Genomic DNA, 17,537 nt, shown 5'->3' with positions numbered 1-17,537 from the left:
TGCAGGAGTGCAGATGTTTGGGAAGCGGAATGAACCGGATTCATCGATCAACATTGTGGCAGAACGACGATAGTATCTACGACTATTGCCAAGCGTTCGCTTTACAGTGACGAATAAAGAATGAGTCAGATAGGAATTGATTGTCGATGCTAACGGGAGATCTGATCTGCCAAATATTTGTTACTGACATCTCGAGACTGTCATTGCACTTCATCTCATAGTTTTGAATAAAAGTCTACAAGTTATTATAGTCGAACGCCTGTCCAGTAACGTACCTGGAAACGTTCCGAAATAAATTGAAATAAATTAGCTGTTGTCTTGGCGTTGATCTAATGGTAACAATCATTATCAATTTACTAAACTTTTCTCACGAATGAATATTTCAAGAATTAGAATTATCGTCAATGACAAGTAAATAGGTATAAATCTATTAGGGATAAAAGCCGAACATGATTTCTGGTAACAAAATGAATGATGGCTCTAGTTTCACTTAATGCACCCAAAACTATTACAACACAGTCACAAACAATTCGGAAGTCACTGTCACAGTCCCCGTTATAATCGTGATCGACTAAGCCCTTGGCAAAAGACTCACTCGCATCATATGATGTCGTGTTCACTTGGTGTTTAGTCTGTACCAAGCGTGTGTTACGTTTTGCTCGCCAGACACGGCTCCACCGCGACCAGATACAGGGAGATGGAAAATAGAGAGAAAGCAAGAGCGATAACGGCCAACAAAAAGCAACAATATCGCTACCAGAGCATACCATTTGATGTAGCCCTCATTCGGGCGATCTGGCTGGCGCAGTGTTAGCAGGCAGAGTGAACGAAAGAACCTTCGACATGAATGGTAACACAGAGCCAGAGAGACTGCCGTAGCATCCTCCCAGTGAAGTTCGCGAGGGGTGGAAAACGTTTACCACCAGTACTCCTGGCTGACGTCTCGCTTTTCACCGCACTTTTTCGCGCGCACCATGTACATAAACGACCAATAAGGGAGGAGTTAGCTTAGGGCTTACAAGTGGCAAAGGTAACAAATGTGGACTTTCGACATCAAGAGAGGACGAATCATAGATTTCCGATTGCATGAATTTTCGCCCCGATCGTCAGTTGCTGTCAGCGAGAATACACAGGCAGCAGTAGCAGCCCGTCAGGCAGCAGCACAAGCATCAGTGTGACGACGCTTCGGTATCGAAAGATTGGCAGTTGTGTCAACGGAACTGGCGAAGGTGCTGGCTGGTGTGTTCGGTGTGTTCGATTTGACGGAGTGATTTCTAGTAGCAGAACGAACGACCGTCGCCGAAGGTGTCGATGAGGGCCAGCAACATACCGTCGGATGAAAGCAGTGTATTATTGCCGAACAAGACAGCTTGTTTTTGGGGCCAAAGGGCAGTTTATGTGAAGACATCACGCATCAAAGAATGGAAGTGACAAAGTGGTGAAGCAGATTCGACGATAAAAAATAAGGTCTGCAATAAAAAACAATTGTTGCGAGTCGTACTGTTTGTTTCTCTGAGGAGTGCAATTGCAGTTTTTGCATGTTGCTGTGAGTGCATTTGTCGGTTTGAGCGTGTCGGAAGTTAATTAGGTTTCGAACAGAACTCAGATTGTTCCCGTACTGTTGACAGCATGCGATATGGGTTCTGGTGACTCTGGAAGTACGTGAAGTCCCGCAGACTATGATAGTTTTTATTTCAATACGTGTGATGTGCTTTTTTGTGCACAAAGGTATAACTTTTCGCAAATCAGCGCAGTAAACGAATGTACGTTTGACAGTGAAAAGTGTCACTAAGCCTTTCGAATCTGGTTCTATAGCCACACTCGACAGTGTGGATTAATAGACTATTAGCGAATACACTCGTGAAGTTGCAAACTGTTCTTCTACGCACTACGATATCATCCAACCGCGAACGAGACTTGCCTAATCATCAACGTCAAGAATCAATGGGATGCTGATAGGAGCACATCCGTCGGGACAGAGCTTTTGTGCAAGTGGTTTTGGATGTTTCGGTTTAGCAGGAAAAACGTTAACATGGACAGCTCGACCGTACTGCAGGATAACAAGAGTGGTGAGTGAGCTAAAAGGGGGCTATTGATCACCTTGCTAGCCCAAGGTTGTTTGTCTGATGTTTGGATGAGATTTTCCATTTTAATTAGAGCATTAGTTAGCTATCTGAATTGACCCATTCAAATAAGTGTATTAAACAAGGAATTCTACATAATCCGCAGCAAACAGCTCGTCGTAAGTGAGCGTTTCTTGAATCTAATTGTAAGAATTTATAAACTATGCATTTTACAATAAGAAACGTTTTGCAGATGGTTTAGGAACAAAAACTTACTAATGTCATTAGAAATATAAAAAATACAAATGAGATGAGGCATGAGAAAATTAGATAATAATATAATTGCATTATTTTGGTGCTCATAATTCAACAAAATTTACCTCAATCGTGGTAGGTTTAAGCGAATAAAATAAGCCAAATGGCACGCACTGGCTATACGTTCCCTGATTTTCACGACAAATTTGTTTAAAGAATGTAATCCATGCGTCGTTTTGACAACCACTAGCATTGCACAAAGTCAAACTGAAAAATGATCATCGTATAACCTCGAAATAATAGTCCCAACCACTCCATTCGACTCCGATAGCAACACTGTTACCAACTGTCTCGGCGAAGAGATGATGACAACTAATTCCACCGATCTGATGTCATCCAACAGCGTATTGATACAGTTGTTGATGGTATTTTGAGGTGCACAAAGTAGCTTCGTGCTTGAGGAATTTCAAAATAAAGGCCTCTGAGAGGTTCCACTCGTTCCTGTGGAGCTTTGTTGAATCAGCGCTTGGATCGCACTAAGAGACCTGATGCGTGTTTAAATATCGCTAGAACATTGGTGAACAAGAAGCGTATAGTTAAGTTCCCATTCGGCGAAAATGAGCCGCTACAAAAAAGATGATCTTGTCTTGTTTGTTTCGATTGTCTCGCCATTGAGCAGGATGTTAATTCTACGCGGTGACTTTGTTCGTCTGTCATAACTCGACGGCAGGCCTATGGATGGGGGCGCACGGTTTGTTGTTACAGATGTTCTAAAGATGAGTTGCAAATTTGAAATTCATCCTAAGCTAGAGACGATATGGTGGATTCATGAAGTGAAGTGTTGAAACCAAAATGGTTTCCTCTGTCCTTATTGAATAGTTCAAGTCGATGGTGTTAGCTTCTGCTTGGTAGCAGACGTAATTGATTTACATTCCGCATTTAGTGATGGCAGTCACGTTTCTTCCCAGGTAGGGATGGGTGAGTGTTTGATCTACATTCAATCGCATGAAAATTTGATTGAAGAACCTGCATTGCCTCACAGTTGACAAGATTGGTTTGCAAATTAGTAGAATATACTCAAAATGGACCAACGTGATAGACAAAGATTGTTAAATCATACTTAAATAATGAGATTTTCCTAGAAGCCACGTGTAACAGAACTACAAAGTAACCGTGTCTGTTTGGGAATTGACCGCTGAATAAACAGTAGTTAATTTCTTATTCGTAGCGGAAGACGTTTCGGTGTGGTGATACCTTCCAGTATCTCTAGAACCGGCGTAGGGGATATGCGAGAGATGTATGTTTGTTAACCGTCCGATCGGCTGTTTGTTGAGTCGAGTAAGACGGCTGTTAGGCCGATGCAGGTTGGAGGTGATGTGTCGAGGTCACATCGCTATCGCTATCGCTGGGAGGAAAGGAACAGAAGTATCTGGGCAAACACACGATGAGAGATGATAATTAAGGATACACAGGGTAGAACGGTGTTATTCGTACAAGACAGACGTGCTGATCGCGATCATTCCCAAATGGCTTTCGTTTCAGGCTTCAGTAAAGGTTCTATCGTGGACTTCTACGATAAATTGGAGAAGGACGATGGGGGTAGAACGTTCGGCATTGATGATGCCACTCACGGAGGACTAACCCGCATTGAGAATGGAATGTCAGGAAAAGGAGGTGAGTTTGACTGTGGTGTCCACTCATTGCTGTGCAAAATGGGCATGATTGTAATTTTCATCTTTATTTCATTCTCGCTCTCGTCCACAGAACACCGGGCTTCACCCATCTCGTGTTATTCACCTCAGAATCGACTATTACCGTGGCCTCCCCAGCATGTAAACGAGAGTTCGAGCTCCTCAGCCAGGAAGGCTCAGAATCTCGGTCTGATTTGCGTCGTATGTGGAGATACGAGCTCCGGAAAGCATTACGGCATATTGGCATGCAACGGATGCTCTGGGTTCTTCAAACGCAGTGTCCGGAGGAAATTGATTTATCGGTAAGTACGAGTGCATAAAATGACAGTCACAGAGGTTGATAGCTCAAACGATACTTATATTTTACTTCAAACGTCATGGTGTTATTTCTTAGTGTATATGAGTCTTTGAAAGACAAAGGTGCGTTTTATATTTTTGGTATCCAATTGATCCTTACCATCAGAGTCTTCCACTGAATATTCATGCTTGGCTAAGCTATGTTGTCATAAATTTATTCCACACCACCACAATCCGTCAAACAGAAACAATTTGTAGCCCTAATCCCGACACGCGTTTGCTATTTCGACATACATCATATTTGATGTTGGTGCTTTCGAAAGACAACAAACCATCCCGATTTCCTTCGCAAATAAAATAATAGCTTTCCGATCAAAACACCTCCTCGTTAGCCGATAACAATCGAATCAAACAAAGGAAGAACAGCGACACAGTGTGGTCCCTCAGGCTAAAGCCTTCCAGCGAGGTCGCGTCGGGCAAACAAAATCTGGTAAATATTTACCATTTCCTCTACGAGAAGCACCCTCGTATCCCTCGAATAGAAATGAGTTCCTCGTTTCGGTTTTTTCTCTATTGCTATTGCTCACCTCACCGTGCAGAGGAAAGGACTCGCGCGTATTGGTGGCAGATTTCCAAGTGCGCCCGAGATCCTACAACTTAATCCCCGTATCAGTTTAACGTAAAAACCCCTCTCGGAATCAATGCACACCGCCAAGTTGGCGTGACTGATGACTAGTCGGATAGGAGTTGCAACAGGGGTGCGCTTTGGTTGTTGTCGGTAGCGCCAGTGCTAGAGTGCCACTCAATAAATTAAATTCTAATTAATCAACAATTCACCCGGCACCCCTCGGCAACGGGTCCGAGGTCGAGTCCGGTTGTTGAAGTAGCAATAGTTTCCAGTTGTTCCCGGTAGACGAAAGATTAGGCGGAAATCGATCAGATGTTACCATTCAATTGTGTCCGGGATGATGCCGCCGGATGCGTGGTGAAGTTAATGCACTTTACTCGTGGGTACGATTGACAATGACCAGCGTGAAGAATATGTGGCATATTTAATAAAGGGAAGACCAGATCACACCAAAACGGTCCCTAGGACTTTTGCTGGGTGTAAACTAGCACCAGTTGGTCTAGGATTTGTGCAAGGATTCACCACTGATCCTTTCGCATCGAGGTTTGTGCCTTCTGTCAGGTTGGGTTCCGCTTCGCTGCCCAAACTGGGTGAGGCGTGAAAGGGAACCAGTTTTCGGAGCTAGAGATCGTAGGGCGTTGCATGAGGCGATTACCCCGCCACTAAATGGTGTTATGATTAATTGATATTTTATGGTTTTACAACTCTGGAAACCTGGTAAAGCTCATGGTGGTACGTAAGTTGTAAATCAAACATATGCTTCGGATACCCAGGATTCAAGGAGTTTCCCTTTGAATACCTTAGCATGATGGTTTTTGAAACTCCCGAAACTCTTTGGACCCACAATTCAAGAGAGCTTTGAGGCAATCGTGATAGCGAAAGGCGAAGGTAAAACGGTACACAATGTTCCGAAAGAGTACGAAAGAGTTTTTCGAAGTGCTATTACTTCAAAGTTTCGGATTGCGAAAGAAAATGGTGGTACTCGATGTCTTCCACCCCTGTCGATGGGTCTTGCTCAGCACATCTGCAGCAGATTTATGAAGCAACATGAAAAGCGAGAAAGCGTGGTTCCATTTTATCATCGCGATATGAAAGTAAAGGACGATAGCAACGATGGCTGGTCCTGGTACATCCTGACGTGTAATCTGTTTCATGTCCCAGTGTCGCCTAAACTTCATCGACTTTTTCCACCTGAGCCCTGGTAGTGCCAGAATCGTCCGGGGAATTGGGCCTCCAGCAAGAACATTATCATTTTTCGGAGCTTTGGTTTCATAAATCATACAAACCCGTAATCCCACTGTAATCCGTGGCCAACCCCGGGGAAACTGTGGGATACACCCAACAGAGTGGACTCAAATTTTGATTCAACATTTTGATATTTGTGGTGCATGCGTTTCGTTGATAGATATGTAGTCGTATCGAGTGTTCAGCTTGATACTGTCAAGAGTGAGAGACGTGGCGGTGCGATACAAATGGATGGAAAGGGTTTTAAATGTAGTCGATGGACAGTATAGTTAATACTAGCTGAAGTTTATTCGTCAGTGTCAGTGATATGAAGCCGTCAGGGAGCCATTATATATTCTTTATCTGCAGTTGGTTACTGGTCGGTGTGACGAGGATGAACGAAGTTGAATATTCAGACAGGCTATTTTGCCATCATCGATCATGGATACAGACGATTTATTGCGCATTTTGTACAAAACGGTCGGTTTGAAGAGCAAGATGAAGAAGGCGGATGAGATTTAATGAATATATTTTTCTTTCGCTACAATAGTCATAAGTTATAAGTGCACTGTTGAGCAGACGCCAACTTCGGGGGTTTAAGGGTCGTTTCACTGTCTGCATTCTCGTGGAGGGAATAAAAAATAGAAAATGATTTTCAAATGAGAAGGAGATCTGATATCAGAGATGATTGTGCAAGTAGCACAGATGCTTTTGATCGATCGAGGATTAAGCGTCTTTCTCCTACAGTTTGATAGTTGAATCTCAGGGGAGCGATTGAAGTCTTGCTCAAAATACACTTGAACATGCGAAAAAGAATGGAGAATTTTCGACCACGGCGTTACTGATGCTCATCAAAGATGAAGATCATTTTTCATTGCTTGTAAGATGGTAGGAGATTTAAACGCTATTTACTGGTAATGGAAGTAACTAAATTAAAATTATAAGGGGAATAGATAAATCGTATCAAACCCAGGTGAAGTAATCTTCGTACGAATGAGTAAGTTAATCGGATGAACATATTAACTAGAGTATTTTGAGCAGTTTTTGATTTGCTCTCAAATACTGTATTCTGACAAATTCTGTGAAACGATAACTTTTTCAAACAGTTTTGATCCATTTCGTGGTGCTGATTATTTGATTGTTTATTTGAGGTAGTTCAATTCATTGATTTGAAACAAAACTTTACAATTAATTGTAGAATATATTAGAGTCAAGCTGTCATATTAACACAAATCAATGTCAATACAGCTTCATTTCAGATAAATAAGAAAATTTGCATTGAACAGCTACGCATTAAAATGTAATTCGTTTGAAATGTGTGGCGAAAACTAATTCTAGTCCGAAAAATCAACAGCACCACGTCCGCAATTGTGCAAATTAAGCACTGGTTCTCTTTTTATTCACTTTCACTTTCTGTCTTATCGTATCCACCATTTTGCTGTCTTCCTACAGTCGAACGGCAATGATCGAACATTTCGTGACGAACGGAGACCAGACGCACACACAGCAGGTCACACCAGCCAACGCTTAAACCCCTTAAAAAAGGCAACGCATCAGATGGGACCTTCGACTGTGTGTTGGTTTGATGTGCCCCAGGATCGACCAGTGTTCGTTGTATTCAATTTATTGGAAAGAAAATTGTGTTTTCGCTTTTCCACTTTGGCACATTGAACTTTGCATGGTTGGCGTCCGTCCTCCAGCTATAACGTCTGTCCATACCGAGTGGAGCATTAGGCTGTACGAGTGAACGTTTGGCATACGGACGACTCATGCGAACACTTCAATTTCAATTAACAGCTCCCTTTCGGTGGCATCCTATCTAATGAGATTACGAATACTCCCAAATGCCAGGATGCGTGTTGATTCGGAGGAACGTTGATTCGAGTGTTCGATGCGACGTTGTAGGGCTTACCAATGCCAGCCCACCAAAATGCAAAGAGTTGATCCGGTATTAAACATTCTTTTGTTGTATGAAGGAACTCTGAGAGAGTACTTGTAATTCTGTTCATTTAGACTAGTAAACGAAGAGCACCAAATAGACAAGAGGGTTGTGGTGCGAGAGGATGGATGCGAATAGGTGCGTATCTTTGCATTTACTTTGTGTGTTTCCTGGAAGGGCTAATCGCTGCACGCTTGGTGGCTGTGAATTTGTGTGCGCGTATGGCTTTAACTCGATAATTTAGACCGGAGTCATGGGGTCGCATATGTCATGAAAAATGTTCAGGTTCTGCAACATCGATGCAAGGTGTTGTTTCTACAGATGAGCATGAATTACAGTACGTTGGTGCTTTTAATCTGATGGTGTTAAGTGTTTTCGACGATTGTAATCCTCATCGGTACCCAGAGGTCATTTTTAGCTACCAAGGACAGTTTTAATTGTAGGCGTATAATCCAATGAACTAATGTGTACTTGATTTCCGTCATTACAGATGTCAGGCCGGAACAGGAAGCTGCACAGTGGATAAGGCACACAGGAATCAGTGCCAAGCATGTCGATTGAAGAAATGCCTTACGATGGGAATGAACAAAGATGGTAAGTTTATAGCAAGCGGAATCATTTTATGCAATATATTTTCTCTGAGTAATTTGCATGGCAGATAGACAAATGCGCTGAATTACTTTGAACAACATGAAATATAGATCGTGTAATGAAAAGCTTCCGGTTTGATGCTGAAGTTATTGTACATGCGGTATTAATTTCTGCCTTAATATCGTGATTAAACATTATGACTCTAAAGCGAGCGTTCAATACTTTTCCATAATTTAGAATAGTTCCATACTGGATAAACCCATACATTTTTATTGCGTTTAGCAGGAAACCAATCGAATGGTACCAGACACCTCACTTAAAAACTCCAAAATATTCTTAGTAATTGAGTTACTTAGCATTAGAGCAGGTTAGGCCGATTCGCCAATCCATAGCTCTTAAACGTGATGTTCTAGAATTCTGGACATTGCAATTTAATTACGATCCTGTGCGATTTCGCAATGCAATGTGTTCGTTTTGACGCATAAAAAAAGTCTTTTTTATGGGTGTGTGATCAATTTCCATCCCAAGCCAGACTACAACGACTTGCTGCGAATAGTTCAATCAACAGCATTTAAGTTACTAGTGAAAAAAAATGTTGTCCTATGGCAAAAGAAAACATAAGCATATCGTTTAAACAGAAGCTAAAGGGATTCAGAAACTAGAGCGCATTGCGCATCCATCTCTAATAATTGATTTATATTCGCCTGGCCAGATATTTCAAACAAACGTTGTCATAATTGTATTTTGCTCTTTATCTACAATTCGTGGGAAGAAAAATGGTGTATTTCTTCTTACTCAGGCATTTGGAACGGATTGAGTAAACGTTGATCATGTTTTAGTTAAACTCCAATAGCAAATGAAGTATGAACCTTTTAGGCAAGATCTGCAAAACAAGAAAAACAATCAAACAGCGATTAAAACAATTTAAAATTCAGCCAAACATTTAGATGAGAAAATTCAGCATTAATGCAAATGATAGACGAATGCAAAACTTGATTAGATGGTTTTATGCTATATTTTTATCTTAGTTGATCTAATAAAGGGCTGTGTATAATCAAATGCTTAAATTTGTTGCAATCCGTCAAAGGAAAAACTTGTTTCATGCTGTGATTGGAGATGATCAACATTGTTGAGGATGTCCTCCATCATCACACCCGTTCCGGAGTGTTAATTTCGAGTGTGGCTGTTTGTTGTGTCGTTTCCACACTTGGGTGGTGTAAATTTTACAAGACACGTGCGCGGTTTCATCCTCCTGCAGCTGCTAACCGAAGGTCGTACCATGTTGAAACAAGCTCACAAGGTGCCCCCCGGGGGTCCATCATCAGTTTGCTCATTAATGGTACCATCAAAGTCGAGCGGCAATGTCGACTGATTGCGCTCACGGCACACGCAAATGAGGCACAAAACTCGCACGTACTCATCGTCGAATTACTCCCAAACAACCTCAATGTAGTGAAGCTGCAAAACAACATTCTTCTGTAGTAAAGCTGAACCAATATTAGGCGTGGAAAGGAGAAGAGCAGACTTCGTCAACCATATTACACTAAGCTGCGTTTTGCTTGTTATTAAATACACATTACAAATTACGTTTTAAGAACTTGCAAACGATCCATCAACAGAGAATGATAACAATAAAATAGCGAGACTCGGCTTACTGTAGGTCGACCAGAAAACAATCGGAAAAGATTATAACGCGAAAATGCCGCTCTGGGCACGGTTCCTTTCTATCGGATGAAAGCTTCGGTAAGAAAATTGAACAGATTGCTATGCAAGAAAGAATGCGTTCTTAGTATGGAGCACCTGTTGATGGGTAGGCGACATAATCTGGTTGGGGAATTTGAAAAGAAATCTACTAGTTTGGTGTAGGAGCATCATCGAGTACACCGAATCTTTAAAGTAATGAAGAAGTGGATTGAATTATCAACTACTACTACTAGTACTACGAAAGACGTTTTGGTCAAATTGATTGCTGGTATAACGTTCGCAATAAAACAATTTACAGAGATCTTCAGAGATAAAGAATTAATAGAAGGTCAATTAATGCATTGCCTGCACAGCCTGTATGATTATTTGTTGTGGTTTTTGAGCCAAATTCTTATCGTAACTGTGCTACTTTCGTGTTTGTATTTGTTTCTTTCTATCTCTCTTTTTCATCCCTCGCTTCATAAGCAATACAGTGCATCGTAGGGAGTTTGAAGCAGCAGATGAAAGGAATTATTGACGTATTTGGTAACCACCGTCATCACCTGCCACTAACTTTACTGTTCTATGTTTTTTAATCCTCCCTCAGCGCACTAGGTTAGACAAACTGTCATACGGCCTTCCCTCTCCTTCTCATGCTTTGCTTAAACGCCCCGTTGTAGGGTGAACCGTTTTGTATGTATGTTTATTCAAATGATCTCATACTTTCGATTTTCAGTAAAGCACCCATGACAAGCACCAGCGTTGGCCATCGTCGACCAAGGCCGCCGAAGCCACAGGTTCTCGTGGCCGGGACAAACTGATGGCACGCGTTCGCTGCGGCTTTCTGGAGGCGAATGACGTGAACAATGTTCTAATTATTTTTGTGTAACAAATTGGTTTGTCTTTCGGATGTGATGAGAGTGCTGAAGGCGGGTTATACTAACAAGACTTCGCCGCATGGCATTTCGTTGTACGTGCGCGAGGTGTTTGCGGAATGTATGAGCAATCATGTCAAAAGATCGGTTCCCGAAAAGGGTCGAGGTGTGGTTGTGAGAGTTCGTTTGCATAAAACGGTCGGGTTAGCGCTTTCCTTTGGGTTGTGGATAATTTAACCACAATTTGGGGAATCTCCTGCTGTCCCGAACGACGTAGCTTTGCCACGTGCCGTTCCATGGTCGTATGTGGACACTTATGAGGTGTGAAAATGGCAAGATCGTGGAATTGTTTAAAGAAAAAAAAAAACGTTTCACGGTTTCTGTGCTAATGTTAATGAGGAGTAAAAACAGCCAATGTACGTAGCCATACTGTTCCCAGCAAGTAACAAATTGTTCCGTTTATTTAATCGACGCCCACGGGTGCAAATATGGCGAAATAAATTATGCATAAAAGTGGAACTGACCTTTCCACACGTCCTGGGGAGGATTTCTAAACGGTGTGAACCTTCATGGGTGATCCATGCCTATCAATTAGCGAAAATCTTGTGCAAAAAAATCCCACGCGGTCTCGTGTCTAATGTGTTTCCCTTTTTTTCGTTTCAGCCGTACAAAATGAGCGTCAACCACGAAATACAGCAACAATCAGACCGGAAGCTCTGCGGGATATGGAGCAGGGTCGAGCTTTACGAGAAGCAGCCGTTGCCGTCGGAGTGTTTGGGTGAGAATTGAAATTTTATGTTACAATTTCTCAATATGCCATTGTATTACTAATGTGTAGAGTATGTGAAACTCATATTAAGGGTTAATTTGATGTTCTTTTCAGTAAGATTGGGACTACTGTTCAACCCAACTAGTCTAAGTTCTTGTTATTGATTTTTAATATTGCACTAACAGAAAACGTTTACATTCTCATCTACCAGGCCTCCAGTTTCGTTGGCACTACTTTCACCGTCTCGCTACGGGCCAAGCATTTTGCCAACACCCGCCTTACCGACCAGTCAATTTCTGCACCATCATAGCCAGGTGTCCTCGCTGGTAAATAGTCTCCCGCACCACCATCCCCACCATCCACACCATGCCGCTATGCACGGTCTAGCGAACGGACTGTCGATGAATCTCAACGGTGTCGGCATGTCGGGACACAACGGAACGCCCGGCTTGATTCATTCGGCTGGAAATGGCTCCGATCGGGACCGAGACACCGTAGTTCCCATGAACAGCAGCAGTGGTGATAGCAACAACAACAAGAACCCTTCGTCTGGTTCCACCGAGAACCTCAATACAACGTCGTCCTCTAACCATTCGATGGCCGGCGATCAGTCACCGAGTGGGGCAGGTTCACCAGCACACGGGACATCCGCGAATGGACTCGGAACAGGAGGATGTCCGACTGGCGGCTCAAGCATGAGTGCCGAGAAGCATCCACAACACAGCTCGTCATCGTGCGGATCGGCTAGTCCTATTCTGGAACAGGACAACATGAACGATAACGACGGTAAGTGTCTCGATGGAGCGAAAGCACTTGCAACAACTGTCGGTGGAACCGTGTTGTGTCTCGTGCGACAGTGGACTCAATTTATTTGATGGAACTTTTATCACTTTTAATGACATGCTACTGTTGCGCAATCCACATCTTCCCCGGATTTCATCACGGTAATTCGAGAGAAAGTCATAAAATGATATAGTCATAATTTAATCGATTACTTCGATGATCGGAGGACATTGTGCTGGGAGTTACGGCATACGAGCTCTTACGAAGGCTACGATTTTCGGTAAAACTAATTTGACTAATGAGAAGTCGTACTACAGAGCAAAACTATCGGATGCCACTAGGTGCCGAAGAGTTACCCCACAGGACATAAAATAACTATTTGTCACTTTCTCGGGGTGGTTTAATATCGCATAAATAATTGTCCCTCGTAGGAACTAACAGATTTGAAATGGTGTGGTAGGGCGTGTCATACTTTCATAAGAGGCTATGTATCGGGGTCGTACGATCCCTTCGCAAAAAAGGGTAAACGAATAAAGAGTGTGGTCAGAGATAGACTGGAAATTCAGTAAATTTCGAAAGCAAGGGAAGGTTGAGCTGGTAAATCATTATGCTGTTATGCTAAATGATTCCGTCGTCTGGAAAAGGGATATCCGAGGATTATGCATAGCCAATGTTGTTTTGTCGTGATTTGTCCGAGTGTATTTGACAATTATGATGAAAGTTATGATCATATCCCTACAGAATGAGAATTGTTATTTGAAGTGCCTTTCTAAATGATATACAAAAAAGCATACAAAAATATCTGCAAAGTGTTGTAGGATTCTGCTGTTAGAGGGATATGTTTTATGTTTTCCACGTTTTATAAAAATGTTTTAGATTTTTTAATTTCACACTTGTCGTGCACCTTTATTGGGAGTTATATTTTAACGCTGCACTCAAATTCAGTAATCATTTTACCATTCCATTCCATTTACCATCCCATACTTAGTGCCAAAATATCAATTAATTGATCGGTAAGGGAAAACATTCAGCAGCTAATTCATTCCATTAATCAATCACCTTCAAGCATTGGCACGTCAAACGTGAAAGTCTCAGATGTGCGACTACAATTCCCGAAAGGCTTATTAATAGATGTATCATGAGAACTCGAACCGCCCAAAGAATGATCCTTTGGAATCGGCGCCACACGTCAGGGATTTTTCGTTGGTATGGAACGGCAAATGGTATTTTCGAATTCGAGCCACAAAAAACTAAAAGGGATGGAAGAAATCGTGCAAGAGGAATAACTGCAATTGTTTCCTCTTGGGACATCTAGGCCTGCATTACTGTCACGTTTCGCGTGGTAACGGTTGCAAAATTGGTAGCAAAAAAAAGGTTGTCGGTTCTTCGTGGCACGAGGGTTCGCGTATCAATGGAGATTGTTTTTTGTGTGACTTCAACGGAGAGGAAATCGTGCGAATTGCAGAAAGCAGAAATCGTTACAAGGGTAGATAAATACCTTTAAAACAGTTTGATTGATTTTTTTTCGGTACGGTATAGTGTTTTTGCGAACGGTCTATTGGATGCTGAATCCTGAAGAAGACAAAGAATAAAGATTTTGCGTTGATAAATTATAAAACTTTGTTTAGACAGTGCTAACCAATCGATTAGCACTAATGATAGCAAAACGATTAAGACCAATGAACTGTCCACTTCATGAAACCGTTACCAGCCAGGCGTGATTGAAAGCTTGCCATTTGATGTAGTTGATTTAACAGATGAAGAATTTGTGAGAATATATTTGAAACTGAACAAATGGAACGAAAAATGGATGGAAATGGATTTGAAGCATCTCCAGACTTTTGTTGTTGACGTTTGGAATAAAAAAAGACCACCAGACGAGTATATTTCTTGGGTATAATCCAACAATCAGTTTTTTCAACATCCTTGTGATACGTTATGGTTAGGGTAGCTTTTCATTTGATTGAATTTTTATTTTTCATTTCCTTCGTAAAGACCTAATTTGCATATCGACCCCAGAAGACCGACGGCGTCCGTGGTGTATTAAAAAAAAAGCAAACCAGATTTTTTTTCGGTTTTACAAAAAAATCAGAGGTGTATCACCAGACGCAAAAAAGGTTTAACTTTATTTATTTATTTTTTAAACTGGTACCATACGGACGGGGAGTGGTACGGAAAAGATCGTTTGTCAAATGGCATTGGTATCATAATCCAGTTAAATCCAACTAGCAACGAAATGTACACATTTCTCGTCGGGATCATTTGTACGGGATTTGCGCGGGGTCTAGAAATTAAAAGATGGGCTTTGCTTAATAGTTGCTTCACCTGTTATCTTTCTCGGTAGATGATTCTATTGACGTTACCAATGATGAGGATACGGATCCGGCACAAAATAATAACACGATACCAAGCCTGATGAACCACCCATTTTACGGACAAGGACCCGTAAGTATAGCTTTTTATGAGTTGGTATGTAGATATCGCTTATTGTATTATGTAGGTACTTACAGTACTTAACATAATTCTTTGAAAGCGTTTGTGAATCAATACATGATGAAGTGATGAGTAAAACTTTGAATTTGTTTTGTGGTTGTTGAAACAAAATCAACAAAATTTATATGTTTTATCAACACTATTTTATGACTTATGAACACTCTCTTTTATGAAACTCTAAAAGGGATCTTTCTGATTTAACATATACAATCCAAACATGAAGTAAAGTTTATAATTACATAAACTCATTTAATTTTATTTTAATTTAAGTTTTGAACCTAAAACTTTTTGGCACTAAAATTATGCATTGTTAATATCAGTATTTCATTAAAAGAGTTTATTTGTAATAGCTGTTTAATGAGATTTATAACGATTTTTGAAGCTCTGAACAATGATGTATTACTTTGAGATTCTAGATATTTTCAAATTTTTAAATGGTTCGGAAAAAATGAATTTAAAAAATATCCAAAGATCAATTAATTATGTATGTTAATAATAAATGACAATCAATAATGTACTTTCTAATCCTTATTGCAGATGTTCAACTTTCAAGAAACCATTTATGAAACCAGTGCACGACTTCTGTTTATGGCCGTCAAATGGGCCAAGAATCTACCCAGCTTCGCTAGCCTTACGTTTCGGGATCAGGTGAACGAATTCAGCAACTAACCTGTATTGCTTGATGCTTATTATGGATGTTGCATTGAACTTTTGCAGGTCATTTTGCTTGAAGAGTCTTGGGCGGAACTGTTTCTACTGAACGCTATCCAATGGTGTATGCCGATTGATACGACTGCATGCACGTTGTTCTCATTGAATGAACACTGTAATAGTGCCAACAATTCTGGATTCTTTAAACCGGGACAGGTACGTGCGAAGAAGTTTCCTAACATGACGCTCCTTGGGGAATTTATGTTAATGATTATTTTGATTTTTCCAGTTGGCTCAAGATTTACGGATTCTTAACGACACACTCTGTCGGTTTAAATCAGTGCTGGTAGATCCGGCTGAATTCGCTTGCATGAAAGCCATCGTGTTATTTCGATCAGAAGCGCGAGGCCTGAAAGATCCGGTACAGATTGAAAATCTGCAAGATCAAGCACAAGTAAGTACATCCGTATGCTGTTGTCTGGTACTGTGACTTAACAATAATTTACACCTTATTGCACTTCCCTCGTAGGTAATGTTGGCTCAACACTCACGAACACAATTTCCCGGGCAGATCGCACGTTTCGGACGGTTGCTGTTGATGTTACCTTTGCTGCGAGCGGTCAACTCCCACAAAATAGAGTCGATCTACTTTCAGAAAACAATCGGAAATACACCGATGGAAAAGGTGCTATGTGATATGTACAAAAATTAACTTCATCCGAACGGTAGTCTGTTCGGTGCGGGATGGTGCAAAGCGCTGGCAGCGTTATAAAGATCGTTATAAAGAGAAAAAAGTTAGATCGAATTTGAAGAACAAGCATAGGTAGGTGAATGGGAAAAGTCTAGCCAAGAATGATAGATTTTCAGAATGCCTAATTTTACTATACTGCGCTAAATAAAATTAAAAAAGTCCGATCACACCTATTCTCCCACAAATAATTTAAAATCGTATATGAATTCGTAATCAATATGCAGTTATTGTCGTATTCGTGCATTTAATTGAAACAAATTTACGTGACTCCATTGCTCCACTGATTCGGAATTGGAGTGTAGATGCATTTACATTTTATTAGAGTGCCTGTTGGGAAACTGACAAGGACAGATACAAGCGGTCAACATGTGCTACCTTAAATGGAACTGATTAGAGCAGCGATCGAGAGGAAATTATTAGAAATAAACAGGCGGAACAGTAAGCTTCGTGTTTATCGTGCGACGAACATTCTGTTTCGTTTACTCATCTCCTACCAGCACGTATGCATGTGGCCGTACAGTGAAATCGCACTTTCCAAATGAATAGCGGTGGTAATTTGTAATTAAGCTGAAAACCACCAAATCGAATAATAATTATGCGATACAAATGCTCTGTACGGTGTGGTTCGGCTATGGGTTTTGTCCAATGGGATGATATAGAATAGCGCGCTGTATTGTCACTAAACTGGTGGCAGCAGGTAGAACGAAGTAAGAGGCTTGGTTTTTATGTACGCGTTTAAAATTAGAATTTATTTAGGAGCATAAAAACTCCATTGTTCAAAGGGATAATCGTATAACAGTCGTATAAAGAGTAATTATTATTCTGGTATCTATTGTGGATCATT

The 17,537-nt window shown here is 41.1% G+C and overlaps 1 protein-coding gene across 1 annotated transcript; it reads left to right on the top strand.

The window, feature by feature from the left end:
- Positions 1-2,002: 2,002 nt before the first annotated feature.
- On the top strand, positions 2,003-16,654 carry LOC128710860 (photoreceptor-specific nuclear receptor-like). Its single transcript, XM_053805715.1, has 12 exons — positions 2,003-2,069; positions 3,861-3,992; positions 4,083-4,311; positions 8,588-8,691; positions 10,858-10,917; positions 11,910-12,024; positions 12,227-12,801; positions 15,143-15,243; positions 15,829-15,939; positions 16,009-16,158; positions 16,232-16,396; positions 16,472-16,654. The coding sequence occupies exons 1-12, from the start codon at positions 2,003-2,005 to the stop codon at positions 16,652-16,654; spliced, it is 1,992 nt and encodes a 663-aa protein (XP_053661690.1).
- Positions 16,655-17,537: the final 883 nt, after the last annotated feature.

The sequence above is a fragment of the Anopheles marshallii genome, chromosome 3 (assembly GCF_943734725.1).
Source record: "Anopheles marshallii chromosome 3, idAnoMarsDA_429_01, whole genome shotgun sequence".
In the NCBI taxonomy this organism is placed as follows: Eukaryota; Metazoa; Arthropoda; class Insecta; order Diptera; family Culicidae; genus Anopheles; species Anopheles marshallii.
This window is presented reverse-complemented; position numbering and strand designations above follow the sequence as displayed.